Source organism: Rhododendron vialii, chromosome 2a (assembly GCF_030253575.1).
Source record: "Rhododendron vialii isolate Sample 1 chromosome 2a, ASM3025357v1".
NCBI classification, from domain to species: domain Eukaryota; kingdom Viridiplantae; phylum Streptophyta; class Magnoliopsida; order Ericales; family Ericaceae; genus Rhododendron; species Rhododendron vialii.
Genome location: NC_080558.1, coordinates 758,652 through 775,430, shown reverse-complemented (window position 1 = coordinate 775,430; position 16,779 = coordinate 758,652). Strand labels below are relative to the sequence as shown.

The 16,779-nt window shown below is 37.2% G+C and overlaps 3 protein-coding genes and 1 pseudogene across 3 annotated transcripts in view; all 4 read right to left on the bottom strand.

Moving 5' to 3' along the window:
* Positions 1 to 16,779, bottom strand: part of LOC131317647 (glyoxysomal fatty acid beta-oxidation multifunctional protein MFP-a-like) — a 105,234-nt gene that overhangs the window by 7,931 nt on the left and 80,524 nt on the right. Inside the window, exon 2 of the mRNA XM_058347193.1 lies at positions 43 to 167. Coding sequence (XP_058203176.1) covers positions 43 to 145 — 103 coding nt within the window. The 5' untranslated portion in view covers positions 146 to 167. The remainder of the gene's footprint in view (positions 1 to 42; positions 168 to 16,779) is intronic.
* On the bottom strand, positions 2,815 to 3,984 carry LOC131317658 (FCS-Like Zinc finger 15-like). Its single transcript, XM_058347207.1, has 2 exons — positions 3,619 to 3,984; positions 2,815 to 3,286 (listed from the first exon to the last, which is right to left on the bottom strand). Exons 1-2 carry the CDS (start codon positions 3,882 to 3,884, stop codon positions 3,112 to 3,114), a joined length of 441 nt encoding a protein of 146 aa, XP_058203190.1. The 5' UTR covers positions 3,885 to 3,984; the 3' UTR covers positions 2,815 to 3,111.
* On the bottom strand, positions 6,975 to 12,189 carry LOC131317653 (uncharacterized; annotated as a pseudogene).
* Positions 12,654 to 16,530, bottom strand: LOC131317654 (uncharacterized). The gene is made up of 4 exons (XM_058347201.1): positions 16,152 to 16,530; positions 13,882 to 14,064; positions 13,526 to 13,767; positions 12,654 to 13,181 (listed from the first exon to the last, which is right to left on the bottom strand). The coding sequence occupies exons 1-4, from the start codon at positions 16,443 to 16,445 to the stop codon at positions 12,935 to 12,937; spliced, it is 966 nt and encodes a 321-aa protein (XP_058203184.1). The 5' UTR covers positions 16,446 to 16,530; the 3' UTR covers positions 12,654 to 12,934.

Sequence of the window (16,779 nt, the reverse complement as noted above, 5' to 3'; positions counted from 1 at the left end):
AAGTATTTATAGGTCTTGAAAGAGAAAGTAAACAGAGAGTACCGTCGATGGAGAGAGAATTGACGGGAGGGTTGATGATGGTGATGACAGCCACCCCATCAGCTCCGACCTCCATCGCTGTTGTTCCTTTCGGTTTGCTCCCCATAGTTCTCTCTCTCTCTCTCTCTCTCTCTCTCGCTCGTGCACAGTGACTGACTGACTGACTGTAGCTGTGTTTGTAACGACGTTCATCAATTATGAGATAATGATCCCTCAATAATTTGACCCCTTTTTCCCCTTAAATAATAATAGTCAATAATTTGACCTTAAAAGTTGAGATTCCCTTAAATTAGAGTCAACTGTTTTTGTTTTTTTTAGCAATCATAATGACGACTGAAATTTAAACTTCAAATAATCATTAAAAAAAAAAAAAAAACAGCAAAGACAGAAAAATTTGTTAATTTTGTTCTAACTTCGATTCGCATTTTTTTTAAAAAAAATTCTCAGATGAATAATTATAGATATTAATTTTTAGTTGTAGTGAGAGCATTTATATTTCCTAGAAAATACTAATGAGTATCGTTAGAAATTGGATATAGTCTTAACATATTAGGAAAAGTGGAGTATTAATTTATGTTTCATGCATGCATGAATATGTATAAAGATCTGCAAAATGTGTATTGAGAGTGTGATTCTTTGGATTAGTTGTGTTGTGCTTGGTTAGAGTAGTATAAAGATTAAAGATGATGGGAATTACTTTTAACCTTTGGATGAAGAGTGAGATATAATCCGGAGAGAAGGGAGACTAGTTAATACAACCCCCTCCGTTGGCATAATATGTTAATCCCACACTTGGAGTGCCAAATGGACGAATAATCCCACCTTGTTCATTAAAAAGTAATGGAAAATATGTGGGCCGGCCTTTCTGCTTCCCTAATCCCAATCTCACCTTTCTAGTGCAACTATATATCAAATGAGGGGAAACTCCTATGGTATGCCTTCCAAGAGATCACAAGGTTGAATCTCACCAATACCGAATGTCGCAAATTTTTGGTTAATGGAGGTTTGTTCAGTTATTAACTTCAGGACCATGAGATTAATCGAGATGCACGCAAGTTAACATGAACACGATGTTTATCCATTTCTCTAGGTAAGTTGAGTTACAATCATGTATTGACATAGCTAGCCTTATGACAAAGTACTGCATGTTCTTGATTTTCTTCAGTGGATGCGGGAGAGACACTTGAACAAGACTTGACTAATGATTGAGGATTGAGTGCGTTTTACTGTAATCTATACAACACACAGACATGACACAATTACCATCAAAGTGCATATTATTCGATTGATTGATTGATTGAATGGGCAATCTCTTGGTTAAAAAGCCAAAACTGTCCCTTTCCTAGGGAAGAAGTACTTGTGATATGTGCACCACAGTATCACGAAATACACGCATATACTCTAAACTGATCAAATCATGTCTAGATTGAAATGTTTATGTCCCTTTCGTACCATGCGTTAAGAGTAATGTTTTTTTCTCTCAATCTCTTTTACCAAACCACCAATTTCTCTCACCTCTTTCTCCTTTTTAGGGAAAGGCTCTAAGGTAAATATGCACCTATTAAAATTGGAATAGTAGCTACAAAGATTTATAAATCATCACAAAATCTCGTAATTGAACACCGCAAAAATTTGTATATACTAGCTTTTTTGAACAACTCATCAATCATCGCAAATTTTGCGGTGTTCGATTACAAGGATATTCGATCAATTGAGAATTCATAAGCTTTTTTGCATACTATCGTGCTCTCCGACGGGTTGTCTCGACAAACTAATTACTCCTATATTGAACTTAACTTGATGTAGTTGTATTTCTATGTAAAATGCAACTTGTTGGAGTCCGCGTGGTTAAAGATTTTTTTTTTTTTCAAGCATGGAATCATCTCAAAATAATATTAAGCGGATAAGGCTAAGTCCACCCATTTCGGGGTGGTTAAAGGTTGTTCAATATTAGCAATCGTAAACCGACCAAGCTTAAAGAGCACAACATTGATGTTTCTTACATTCACTCAAATATAAAACTATAAACAATCATTCAACTAATTTAAATCTTTAATTTGAGCATTTCCCTGTGGAGTAGAGTGGTAAGTACGTGTTGAAAAGTAAACTTAATTTTAGGAAATTATGAATTCTAGGGAGTTGTGTAAAACACATGATACATGAATGGTGTGGTTCATGTATGAAGATGAAGAGTCTAGTTGAAAATAATTAATTATGGTAGATATCCAAGAGTACGTCATGTAACTTAGAGTCTATATAAGCTATGCATTCTAGTGATTCTAAGGTGTGGCCAAGGTGAAGAGAAAGAGAGAATAGAGCGGGGTTGAGTTAGCTAGGTAACTGAACTACAAAGAATAGTACTTACGTGTAATGACAAAGTGTAAAGTGCTTATTACACAAATAGTGTGTTATCTCCTCCCTCACGTCTCTCCTACTTGTTTAAGTGTATTTGGTCCATCGCAGATTTCCAACAGTATGTGCTAATAACTACCTTAAGTTTACCGCAACGCGGTTGGTAGGATTTCCAATGAAACACTTCATCAAGAACAAAAAGAGGAAGTGCTTTAAAAGTCAAACCTGGTAGGTGACCCAAGCTAGGCCACTGAAACTAGTGCCTTGAGCCTCTACATTTGAGAGGCCTCGCTTGCGTACTTGTGTATACTACGAGGTTTGAATTTTAAAAACTATTTCAATTGATAAAAACAAACTAATTAAGGTAAGGCTCCCAAAATAATTTTTTTTTTTTTTTTCTTTTCTCAAGATTGATCCTTCATGAATCATAAGATTGAACTCCCATGTATTTCTCATTTCATGCGACATAGTAGAATTTTTTTTGATTGGGTTGACAAACTAGAATTTTACACGCTAGAGTTCGAATGAGAACATACATCATGACTAATTACGGTACAATTTTTAAATAAGAAACAAAAATATATTAGCTAGACTAGCATATTCAACATCAATAATTCAACTCTTAAAGGCCTCACACGCCTCATATACTCAAATTAAGCATTTGTCCACGAATGAGGTTGGGCCGCATCGGGTAGGGGAAAACTTGGAAAAAGTTGAAACTCAGTACGCGAACCCATTTGCCCGATTTTTGGTCCTTTTCCGACTAGGAGAGGAGGGAGATGATGAGGAGGAGGATGAGGTGGGTGGTTGTTTCATGGGAGCCAACGGGAAGTAGTTGTCGTCTATGAATATTTGCCTGCACCTGCACTCCTTGCTACAAAATGCCCTGTCCCCTCTGTATCACAAACCCAGAATGACAAAATTATCAACCAAATTAAAAGGCAACTAGCAAAAATATTTTAAGTGGGAGTTTGCAATATATATATATATATATATAAATTTTTAGATTTTACCTTCTAAAAATCAATTTAGTTTAGAATGTTTGTTAAAAAATTCCGTATGACTGATTTTTACAATCTACAGATTCTGAAAATTTGAAAAAGAAAGGAAATTCTCAAAATCCCAAAGCTCGAGTAACTTTTGGGATTCTGCAATACAAATTCTCAAAAAAGCATATATATCGAACGGTACTAGACATTGACTGATGCATTTATATATCGATCTTACTTGTACATGAAGATGTCTTTGCCAGGCAAGAGTTTCTGCTGGCAGAGAAAACAACGGTCCAGAAAACTACCCCCTGCAGCTGTGACTTGATGATGATCAGAAGGAGATTTCCAGTGAGAGAAATTAGGATGGTTTGGTTGAGGTGAGGGCGGAGGTGGTGGAGAAGAGGGATCAGAAGGTTTGATCATGTCGGCTTTGTTTACTACTATTACATGTGGCTTATTACTACCCTTTGTTGAGTCTAACACTACGCCCAATCCCACCATCCTATTCCTCTCTCGTGCTCTCACGCCCTTTTCCTCTTTCTAGTGGCGGCGATGAGTGGTGGATATGGCCAAAGGTTGGTTGGATGACAAAACGACCAAAATATATAGGAGAGAGAGAGAGACAGTCCAAGGGTTATCCTATCGATTGATAGGTTTGCTATCTACATAATTCATAATTATTAAATTTTCGGGTCAGAAAAAACTAAAGTAATTTTTTAATTTCAGCTTGTATGACATATTTTTACCAAATTAGAGATAAGATTAGTTGAAGTGCACATAATGTGCCCAACGACACCCTTTACGAAGAGAGAGAGAGAGAGGAGAGAGAGGAGTAACGTAGCAAAGGAGCTAACTGCAAGTGCTCTGTAGTTGCCACGTACACAGCTCGCCACACCTAATTCTTGTCTTATTGTGCTTTTGTTTTTTCATCTATGTGCAGGTGCAGGGTACGTGTATATATATATATATATGCTTCTTAGGACGAGTACGTACAATGATGTTTGTTTTTGCCCTGTTTCTTGGAATTTCCAGTGTCGCCATTGGTGGAATGATATTTTCCTTGATGCTCGCCATTGGAGTAATTGTGTGTGACTCGGATGAGTATATCACACAAGCTTTGTTAGCTTTATCTCTATTCTCCTATACAACATTTGTCACAATAATTCACTACGGGCCCATTCGGGCAAGAGAAATAAGCACTTGTTTGGTTAAATAAATACTTATTTTTGAATTAAAAGAGATGTATTGTGAGAAAACGATCAGTCTCATAAAGCGAAAAAATAAGTACTTAAAAAATAGATAAAACCTTAGCAGAACGGAGCCTACATCAAAGGGCGCCCAAAAATTTGGAGTACCAATATCTCACCAAGGGTGCAGGCTAGGTCGGGTAGAGAAGAGCGAAAGTCTGATTCACTCAATTTTTACCGTCTTTTAATTGTATCTTCCTAATTTTGAGCGGACCTTAAACAAATTAATTTAGGAAAAATGATGATCCAGGACGTGTTTTGATAATTAATACCTGTTAAGAATATACTAAGAACACTTGTTAATACTGAAAATGTCTTTGGCCGTCATTTTTTCATTAATTTAGGCCCTAACCGGAGTGGTCCGAGACTAATACTACTAATTCCAAAATCTTATGAATGTGTTGGAGTCTTGGACCATACCTAGCTAGTCCATATGGTACCGCATGAGTACGTAGCTGAGTAGCTCCAAAGACTTAGGAGACCAAATTAGGTCTCAAATCACTTAGGAAAAAAGGGAAAAAAAACAAACAGCATAACTATCCAGATCCAGTCAAATAAGAAACTCTCAGTGGATAAATATTGTTTGGGCCAAAACCTACAACACGCAGCATATACGCCAAAACTTAATCCAACTAATAAAGGTGTAGTACAATGCAAGCTAGTCAAACAAGACAAGCCCAAGCAATGGCACTGTGGTCTGTACTCGACCATGACTTAGGAATTAATCCTTTCTGTTCGGTTTGGATTTTGAAGAAGATTCTGTAGAGTAATGATTGAAGAGAGATTTAAAGATAGATAAAATATATCGAAGACCGCGCTCAAGGATTTTGAGACCCCAAAACGAACAAGCTTATGCATAAGGATGTGAAACGACAGATTACAAACAAGCTTATTGGAGACCGTGTCCAGGTTCAATTCTCTTTTAGCAACTTTTATGATCGCCTCATTCTTATGCGTAAGAATGTGAAACGACTGTGAGATTGAATCTGAGGATTAGTTCGAGGTGCGTGCATGTTGCCACCAACACCCTGCATTACAAAAAAAAAAAAAAAAAAAATCGAATATGACCTGTTCAAAAATAAAGAAAACAAGAGAAATGTGACGGTGACAAATGGTTTCAGTTTAAGAATTAGGTAAGAAATGACTTTGGCGCGTGTGTTTGTTTTCTTTTATTTTGTTTTTACCAAGAGAAGTGATTTTGTCGCTCTCGTTTTCTCCGACGGAACTTCACTTTGTGTCTCTATTATGTGATTTCTTTTGTTAGAGAAGGAGACCAACGTCGTTAGAGAAAAGAAAAGTGACAAAATCAATTTCCTTTACTGATTGCTAACTAAATACTTTTAACTTCCCACTTTGGATTAACATCCACCAGGCTAATGGGGTGTTTGGGAGCCAATTATGTTATAAATTCAAAATTTTCAATCGTCGTTTTTGGATTATAATAATACTCCCTCTGTCCCTATTCTTTGGTCCCCATTACTGTAGCACTTTTTTTCGTTCGAAAAAGATTGTCCCACTTCAAAACTAAATGGGTAATATATATGGGATTTCTTCTTTTACCCTTCCATTTTTTAAATTCGTAGTACAAAAAAGTAAGAAGGTAATGATTGAAGGATAAAATGAAAAAAATAAATTTTTAAAAGTGTAATGATTGTGTTCTCTTGTATAGTTGAAATTCCCCAAAGGGACTAAAGAATGGGGACGGATGGAGTAATTTATAAAAGCCTTTGGATATTAATATGCTTAAATAGATGGAGTATTACAGAAAGTGAATTTTTATTGAGAATCCAAAAGGTTCTAAAGAGGTAATTTTCAAAAATCAAATCGGAGGTGATTTTTGAATTTTGTATTTTTCAGTTCATTTTCAATAGTGCATAGTGGTAGAAATCCATTCCAGATTTCCAAACACCCAAAAAAGAAAATGGAAAGTGTAAAATGGAACAAGGGGCGGCCAAACCAACCCCCCCTCCCTAATTTCCAAGAATCAGATCCAAAAATTTGACTCTATGGCTCCATGATAATTACTAGGCTCAAGTCCGGGTCCAGTATAGTCTCAAGAGCAGCAGCCCTTGAGGTTTGAACCCATTACTTCTGTATTTGAAGCTTCGGCCGAAAGAGGAATTCCAACTGTTCTGAAATGTGGCACCAGTTCTGGTGGTTACTAACAGATTTGTCGAGCCTGGTTTAGAGTAGATTCATATTGAATTACTCGTGACTCATCGGAAGCACCGAATTGGAACAGACACAACTGTGATGGCAAACACGAGAATCCATGAAATAGTATCAGATCTAGAATTTGCAGCAAAATCTAAAGCTAGAATTTAAAATCTGTATCTACAACCCATAGCCCAAATTTTTACTTATTGTATATATATAAGACATCAAGTGGCACCAACAGATAGCCTTCAAACCTTAATGCATGAAACACAACATGAACGATTTGGAATTGAGACGTGAATGGATCGTTAATGGGGAAAAGAAAAGGCCGACTATCCTTTATTTTTCCTACACAAAATCCTTAATTCGAGATCCAAACACAACCAAAGAGGGAGGGAAAAATCAGAACTTCTTGATGAACTCGAGAATGTGTTGGTTGATCTCGTCTGACTTTCTTGGTTGAGGAAATGAGCTACACCTTCCATGACAACAACTTCATCCAACAGAGGCACGTATTTTTTGAACACGCCATGATGCACGAATTCCTTGGTGCCGGGAATGTTATAGACCAAGTCTAAATCCCACTATAAATTTTGTAGGCACTTTGACTTGGTCCTCTGTCCAGGGTGCCGTGAGTTCCCAATTTCTGCAACAAGGGGGAAAAGGTAAAGATATCTAAAGAATTGCAATAAGCTCCTTCATGAAGCTGAACCGAGAAGCCAAAAAGGCCAAATTTTACATCAATTTGTGATAGGTCTCTAGTAGCAAAAAATCACTTCCTAACTCAACTAGAGAAATTTGAGCTACATAACTATCATAGTTGGAGAAAACAAGGCTTTGCTCAATTGACCCAAATAATTACATCAGTTGTCTCAGGTTTGAAGGGAAGCATTGCCTCTCAACTTACTACTCAAAAAAAATGCAAGATCTGTATTGACAAACTTTCTGCAACCTGAAACCTTTATTGAACTTGAGAAAGAGATGGATAAAAAAGGAGTTATTTTCCTTCTTTCCTTGTTTGGTTCTTAATTTTCAGAGGGAACGCAAACTTTTTCCATTCATTTTCTTCCCTCTTTCTTTGCTCTCTTATTTGTGTCTTACTAATTTATGTTCTATTCGTTTCTATCCTCCTGATTGTAAAATCAAACAATATAAACTTATATTCCTTCTCACTTTCATTTACTATTACTTACTTTGTTTGCAAAAGCAATTTTGCAAACATAGACAAATAACCATTTCCTTCACAAGTTCCAAGCCTCGCCTAAATACGTAAATACTTGTAGATATTCCTTTCCTTTCTCTTCGATAAGTACCTTGTGGCATGATATCGATGACTACTTAACGGAGTCCAATTGTTTCTTAAAGAAGGGGAAAAAGTGTTGGCAAATGGCAAAAGCAGAAAACTAGTTTATAAGGGTTGAAGTTGATTCGACACTACATGGAAACAAGCTGCAGTATCTTTAAAATCATGTGTATATCACCATATCGATGGAAAGATTTTCATTCCAACAAAAGCTTGTGATATAACTTACAGATCCAAAGCTCGGTAGTAGTTAAGTCCTCCAGTGAAGCCGTTCTTTTCGAATTTGCAGGTATAGTAATCAACATCTTCTTCTGATAACCAAGAAGGCAAGATATCTTGAGTATCAGGAAAACACTCGAATCCTTTTCCTTTAGGGAAATAAAATGTGCCAGGATAGCGGTATGTCAGAATTTTTTTGACCACCTCTCTAACACCAACCTGGGCAAATTCTGCTTCTATATCTCCAGGTTCCTACCACATTATTAGATTAGATTAGCTTTTAAAGGCATCTTAAGCAAACCGTCGATAAATTTGAATTTGTACTAATTTCATTTGATGGCATTAATGACTTCTTGTTGAGGTCCTTATTGAGATATTAAGGAAAGTATACAGTTGCACTTGCAACTCACAAAGATATATACATCAAAAGCAGATACAATAAGGGTTTCTCAAGAATGAACTTTTTAGCACCAAATTCAAATCCTAGTGTGTTGTCTGCCGCACAATTGTATATTTTACGAGGTTCTCAATCAATATTTCCCTAAGTCTTCTGCATAATGAAACAGAGATAACTGTTGCCATTTCAGGTATTTCACTCCAAACCCTTGAAGGGATTCCTTAATAAAGATCAAGGGTTGGGCTAGTGATCAGGCGCTCTCTTGCCAGCTAAGACCTATAATCAGGCACCACTTCCCTTTTACGCTCATACCAGGTGACAAAAAGAAAAGCAAACACTGGAGTGAAAAGAGGTTTTTTACCTAACCCACCTAATTTGAACAAATTTCGCAAACAGAGCATTTTCAAACTTATTTCTCAAACCCATTGTTTTTGAAAGTCGTCTTCCTGAGATGCACCTTTTAAGTTTTAAAGTCATGTTTTGGTAAGACGACTCAATGCGCATTTCCAGGTTGACTCCAACCATAAATTCCCTTCCAATCTATCTCCCCTTACAATCGGCATTTTATTTTTCGAGAATAACTGTTATGATGGATTGATTGGGCCTTGGGGTTTGACTCATCGTCTGCGAATTATTTGTTGTATATGTGGTTTTGCTATTATAGAACAGCATGCACAATGCACAAAAAGTAACATCTTTATTGTGCAAGTTCATTAGTTGACAGTGTGAGTCAATTATATTCAAGGGCAAGTCAATTATGTTCGAGAGTGTCAGTTATTTATGGATATGACTCTACCACATGCGCTTTCGTACGAGATAGCACACCAACCTTCCAAAAGATATGAATGAGTCAGTTGTTTAGGTAACAAATGCCAGTCATTAATTACCACGGGGCAAGTTCAACATCTATGAAGTGCTACTCAAAGGCCTTTCATATGATGTCTTTGGTGTGTGTCAATCATTTCCAGGTGCAAGTATGTTAAGGGAGACCTAAAAAGTGTACTATAGCAAAGTATCCTCGTAGAGCATGTTATTGACTCGACCACAAATCTGTTAGAAGGAAATCCCTTGACTTTGCTTGTGCCCTTTTGCAGAAAAAAAAGCAAGCAAATTGCTTACATTGCAAATGCAAGTCTGTTTTGTATTGCCCAAAAAGGTTGCGTAAGACAAGTACGTTCTTGGTTAGGTTTTTTGTGCTAATCAGCTATGTTTCTAACAGAAGTTATTCACTTCTGGAGTACGAATCTGTTATGAGACAGAACTCAAGGGGATTGGCTGGAGTTGATCTAGAAAATGCGCATCAAAGTCGTGTTAGCAAAACACGACTTTATACTGTAGAGATGCGCCACAAAAACACGACTTCAAAAACAATTGGGTTTGGAAAATAAGTTTGAAAATACTCTGTATGGAAAATCTGTTTGAAAAGAACGTGGTTTGGTAATAAAAAAAAACTCATGAAAAGGATTCTTGGATTGTTGTTATATACTAACACCCACCCAAGTGTTCAAGAAAAATTTACCATGTATTGTCAAAAAGTTGCATGGTAAAATGACCACAACCGAAAAGAAAAAAGAAACCGTAGATGTTAAATTCTACAATAAAAAAGTGGGCCAAAAGTTATGTATTCGAGGGCCAATCTTGAATTTCCTTTGAAGTAGTCAGAAATCAACAAGGCTTTCATCTATTCTTAATTCAGCTTTCATCTATTCTGAAGTTAGCAGTCAAAGCATCAAAAAACAAGGCTAACATACAATAATGGAGAAACTGTGCACAAACCAAGGGAGTACAGATCAGATCAACAAGGCTTCACACAGAAATGAAGTTCCACGATAACATAAAAATGGAGATGAATCAGAAAACTGGGAATGCAGTTAACAGAAGCACAGATATAATACAGAGAAGCAGATTTTATGGACCAAAAGAACGAAATGCAGATGAAAGCTAAGAGCATCTCCATTAGTTTTTTCTTGCTCGATCAATTCAATTTGTTTTGTCATTATGGCAAAGACTATTAGAGATGATATGGCATATCTAAACCAAACCTTTCGGGTGCTTTGTCTAATGCAGCATTTAGATGGTAAGACAAGAGAGGACCTGAAATCTGCAAATGTAATGGTCATCGCCAAATATCGCACGAAACATATCCACAGGCTTTGACATAGGATTCCTGGATCTAAAATGGATGCTCAAATTCACCAAAGCCTTGACTCTGTCAGGCCTATACAAGCACAAAGACCACGCAATGTTCGCCCCCCAGTCATGCCCAACAACAAACACCTGCACTACATACACGTATATGTCCCATCACTCACTATCTTCAACAAATTCACAGAACAATCGAAAATTACGAATCCAAAACCGTAAATAACCATATTTATGGCTGGGCCAAGCACTAGAAAATAAAGGCCAGTGCCTATGATCTCCAATTTCGAGAGGCCTCAATCTTTCTATTTATGTTTATGTATGTACACTGCAAATTTTGACTTCTCAAAACTACTTTCACTTGTAAAAAAAAAACCTCCATAAATTCCCTTCATATTTACACATCTTTATTTCAGTATTTGATCCTTTCACAGCATTGATTGCTCTTTTTTTTTTTTAAAAAAAAAACTCAAGGTAAGCTTACACAGACCTCGATTAATTTTGGGACCCAATTCCACCGTCCACTTGTGGGGAGTCAATTAAAGTCGGAGTAATTGCTCCGTATAGAGTGAGCCCAAAGGAATTGATAGTACCTATAAGGTTTCGAACTTGAGACCTTAGGAGGGAACAAACGTTTAAGTTCAAGTCTTGACCACAAGTCAAACCCTTAAGTTCACGTCTGGCCAAGAGGCCAATCCTTGGGAACCATTTGTTGCTCTTCTGTATTTCACATTGTAGAATACTAAACTTTTAGACGCTAATGATTAGGTACTCTAGTAAAATTCAAGAGATACATACATACATATATATTAGATTTTTCATTTTAATATTGATACTTAAATTCTTAAAGGCCTCCTACTAAAATCTCACCTTCACCTCCAATGACCATATTATTCTCAACATTTCAACTAGAATAATTCTGAAAATAATGAGAAGACAACGTATTGAAAATATAATATTTGGAAACAAAAGTGAATTCCATTGACCCCACCTGGTGTTCATCAGGCGCGATGGCATCGAGAAGAGCGATGATGTCCCCAACCACATGGAGGGTGGTGAATTTAGTGGAGTCGTGGAGGGGTGCTCCGGTGGTGTCGCCGTAGCCGCGGAGGTCGGGCGCCACGGCGCGGTAGCCGTGCGCCGCCATGTAGAGGATTTGGTGGCGCCATGAGTACCAGAGTTCTGGGAAGCCGTGGAGGAACAGGACAAGTGGGCCTTGGCCTTTCTCTGCTATGTGGATGTTTATGCCGTTTGCTGTGATCGTCTTGTGCTCTATCGTCTCCATCTCCCTCCCTCTCTCTCTCTCTCTATAATTTTGCCAATAATGGCCGGCGGCTATGAATGTTTTTGAGGGAGGGCCTCTCTCTCTGGTCAGCAATTGCTTTTGATTGGTGAAATTACCTTCTTTTCCCTCTTTATGAATGTTTGTTTATTACAGCGAAAATGGATATTGGGTAGCCCCATCTCACAGTGCAGCATCCATTGAATCTCTTTCTAATAACATCGCTTCTACAACCACGTACACAAATATACAAATATACAAACTCCTCTCACAACACAAGAGGAATGGGACCCACACACACTTTCGGAGTTTATTGTTCTAATTAATACACTCTCAGAGTTGACTGGCAAAGTATTTTTGTAGTGGCCATTGAATCACAGATGTTCCAGGCAAATAAAATTTACACTAAGGTCCTGTTCAGTTGCACGAAAATGATAAGAAAATCAATTTTTCTATGATTTTCTGTGTGTTCAATTATAGCTTCAACTTTTCTAGTAGAAAACACTTTCTTGCAAAATAGTTCTTGTCAAAATAAGAAATTTTATTTTCTTATTTACATGACTAATATCGGGATATGCAATCTCAGAGGATGAGTTGTTACATAGACGTAGTGTAGACATAGAAATAACACATAGTGGTATAACACATCAAGTGCCGAAAAGGCACTAACAAAACACAACGATAGATTTGTGATCTGTTTAGCCTTCAAATCTTATTGCATTGCATCAAACACAACATGAAGCTAGCATCTGGAATCGAGACGTGCATGGATCTGTGATACAGCTGAAGAGGGATTGGGAAAAATCAGTACTTGTTGATGAACGCAAGAATGTGTTGGTTGATCTCTTGAGGCTTTTCTTGATTGAGGTGGTGCGCTACACCTTCCATTATAACAACTTCCTCCAACAGAGGTACGTATTTCTTCATCCCGCCACCGTGTACGTATTCCTTGGTGCCGGGGATGTTATAGACCAAGTCTAAATCGCCAACAATAAACTTTGTCGGCACTTTGACTTGGGCCTCGGTCCACGGTGCCGCGAGTTCCCAATTTCTGCAACCAAGGGGGATAGGAAGAAAGGTAAAGATATCTAAAAAATTGCAATAATTGGACTCCAGCGATCAGTAGTCGTCGATATCATTGAAATGGAATCATTGCACTCTATTGATCAGTATCAATTGATTATAAAGATACTGATTAATGAATTTCAATAATTGGACTCCATCGATCAATAGTCGACAACGGAGTCCAATGGGGAAAAAGTGTTGGTGAAAGGCAAAAGCAGCAAGTTGATTCGACACTACTACCCGGAAACAAGCTGCAGTTATCTTTAAAAACATCACGTTTAAGACTATACTGATAACCACAAACAAAAGCTTGTTAAGTAATTAACTTACAAATCGAAAGCTCGGTAGTAGTTAATTCCTCCAGTGAAGCCGTTATTTTCAAATTTGCTGGTATAGTAATCAACATCCTCTTCTGATAACCAAGAAGGCAAGATATCTGGAGTATCAGGAAAACTCCCAAATCCTTTTCCTTTAGGGAAATAAAATGTGCCAGGGTCGCGGTACGTTAGGAATCTTTTGACCACATCTCTAGCACCAATCTGGGCAAATTCAGCTTCAATATCTCCAGGTACCTATATGATCATATGTTAGATTAGATTTTATTGGCATCTTACGCAAACGTAGACATCAAACTTAGTAGTATATCGTATCTTAGCATTTGTAGGGTAAGACAGGCGTGAGAGAACCTGAAATCGGCACATGTAATGGTCATCTCCGAACAACCCACGAAACATAGCAATAGGCTTCATCACAGGATCCCTAGGCATAAAATGGACGCTCAAATTCACCAAAGCCTTGACTCTATCGGGCCTGTACAAGCACAAAGACCACGCCATGAACGCGCCCCAGTCATGCCCAACAACAAAAACCTGCACTACATAAACATGTCCCATCAACAATTATCTTGAATAAGATCATAGAACAGTCAAAATTTCCCATGAATGTGTCTTGTGTAAGTGTTTATTTTCCATGAATATGTCTCTGTATGTGTTTCTCCTTCAGACCTTCTTCTTTCTTTCTTTCTTTTTTTTCATAAATAAGAGTTATTATAAAAAGTATGGCATAAAATAAATTCATTTATCTTTTTCTGTTATTTATTGGGAAATGATATTGGCACTCCAAAAATTAATGCAGGCACTCCAAAATCAGTGTAACTCCAAAGCTACTTTTCTTTGTTTTTTGGAGTGCCTGCATCAATTTTTGGAGTATCAATATCATTTCCCTATTTATTTTAGTGATGTCTTGTTTAATTTTTTGGATCAATAATTTATTTTGACGAGATTGGTAATCGAAAAACATAAGAATATAAGCTGACATTAGACAAATGTGGGAGGTAGCAATAGTGCAATTGACAAATGAACACTGTTGACCCATAGTCTTCGCTTTGGTGATGCATGGGGAGGTAGCTGCCAGTGTAGAATTCATCGATTATTCTCTGCCTTTTTCTATAATGAGCTGTTCGGGTCAATTTACACACATTTCGACTAAGTTTGAAAGATCAATCCTACCATGCATCCGCTAGAAAGGGCCATTTAAATTCATTATTCTCTCTAAGATACCAAAAGACATCTTTACCAAAACAAAACAAAAAATGATACCAAATGACATGAATGATTTTTTTATTTTTGTCTTGAGTTTTATTTTTTTTGTTAAAAAGAACAAAGGTGATGTAGGGCAGAACTATGAATCGAAGAATAAACGTGTAATAAGGACAATCACAAACGAGATAGATATAGAAAAACTCTCTCTAGACACTTTGTCAATCAATAATAATCAAAAACATTCCAGCCTTAAGGTTTACAACTCCTTAAATACGTAGCAAACCCTAACCCTACTAGGAAAAGGAAAAAATACCAATTTCGAAAAGTTCCGAAATTATTACATATTCTGAAAATATAAGAAAAAACAAGACTTCTTCAACAAGAACGGACTTTATTGAACTTTCCTACCAAAAGTTATAAGCAAAAAGATTATTTTCTAAAACGGCAAATTTGGCCTTTCGGAGCCCTAAACGGCCAAAAAACACACGGCACATGACCAAAGGCAATGTGTCCTGACCGTTGGGCCGTTTCGGTTGGAACCAAGGTATACCCGACTCCTAATTCCACCGTCACTCCGCCACTTATTTACGATTATGCCACTCGATGCTTTAAATGGTATTCATCCTCTATGTGCACCGCATCAAAAGGCTTTTGGTCAAGTATCTCAAGGTCTTTAAATGAATGTCATTGAGATATTATTTGTATAATCAAAACCATTTCTCATTTCAATTGCTAGTTTTTTATTGTCTGGGTAGAAAGTCAAGTTGTTCAACCGAAAAGTATCAAATCCATTTTTGTTCGTTTTTAGCTTCAAATTAGTTCAACCATTTTCTTCATGCATTCATCTTTCTTACCATAATTATTCAGGGATCCAATGTTTTTTTCGCGTCAAAAAATACTTATCCGGACAACTAAGCTATAAAAAAATGCTTCAGATAAGACAGTGCTAAAAACAATAAAGTTTCAAACCTTTTTGTTTTCGATGTAATTTTCATTTTCTTTTGCTTGTAATTTTTCACTTGTTAGACCATTCTTCTTGATCTTACCAAAAAAATTAATTAATTAAAAAAAACAAGTGAACAAATCGAAATATTGATTTAATTAGCTCAAAGGTTAACTAGGCCAAGGGCGATAAAAATTTGCATTTTTTCACGAGTAATAATTGATTGAGTCATTCATATGTAGTCAAAAAAAATTAAAAATTCACCTAAATTTGTGAGTAACTAGATAATATATATAGCTCAACAAAAACAACCAAATAAATTTTTAGTCAAAAGAAATTTGTTTATTTTTACATAGAGCTTTGTATAATTTTATTTTTATATTTTCTATATTTTTATTACCGCTGAACTAACAATTCTGGAATCGAATATGCACAATGTTTCGAAAAAAACAGTCAAAAGTCAATTGACCACCTGGTGTTCATCAGGCGCAATGGCATCGAGAAGAGCAACGATGTCTCCAACGACATGGAGGGAAGTGAATTTAGTGCAGTCGTCGACGGGTGCTCCGGTGGTGTCGCCGTAGCCACGGAGGTCCGGCGCCACCGCACGGTAGCCGTGAGCGGCCATGTAGAGGATTTGGTGGCGCCATGAATACCAGAGCCCCGGGAAACCGTGGAGGAACAGAACAAGCGGGCCTTGGCCTTTCTCTGCTATGTGGATGTTCATTCCGTTTGCCGTGATCGTCTTGTGCTCTATCGTCTCCATCTCTCTCTCTCTCCCCCCCCTCTCTCTCTCTCTAGAATTCTTCTGTGTGGGATTTGCTGGTTTTTTCAGAATCAGAATTAGGAGTACGTATTAATCTTGGAAAAATTATTCTATATATACATAGGGCACTGTCACATAGTGTTCTATGGTCCTTCTTCATCACACATTATTGTTGAGCTTAAGAGAAATTGTGTCAACTACACCATAATGTGTGGTGGAGAAGGTCACGGGACAGCAAATGATCGTGCCATTGGGGCACGGAATAATTTTGAACGGCTGCAGTACCATGGTCGCGTGATATTTTAAGGAGCATTTTTCAACGTACATTTGTATA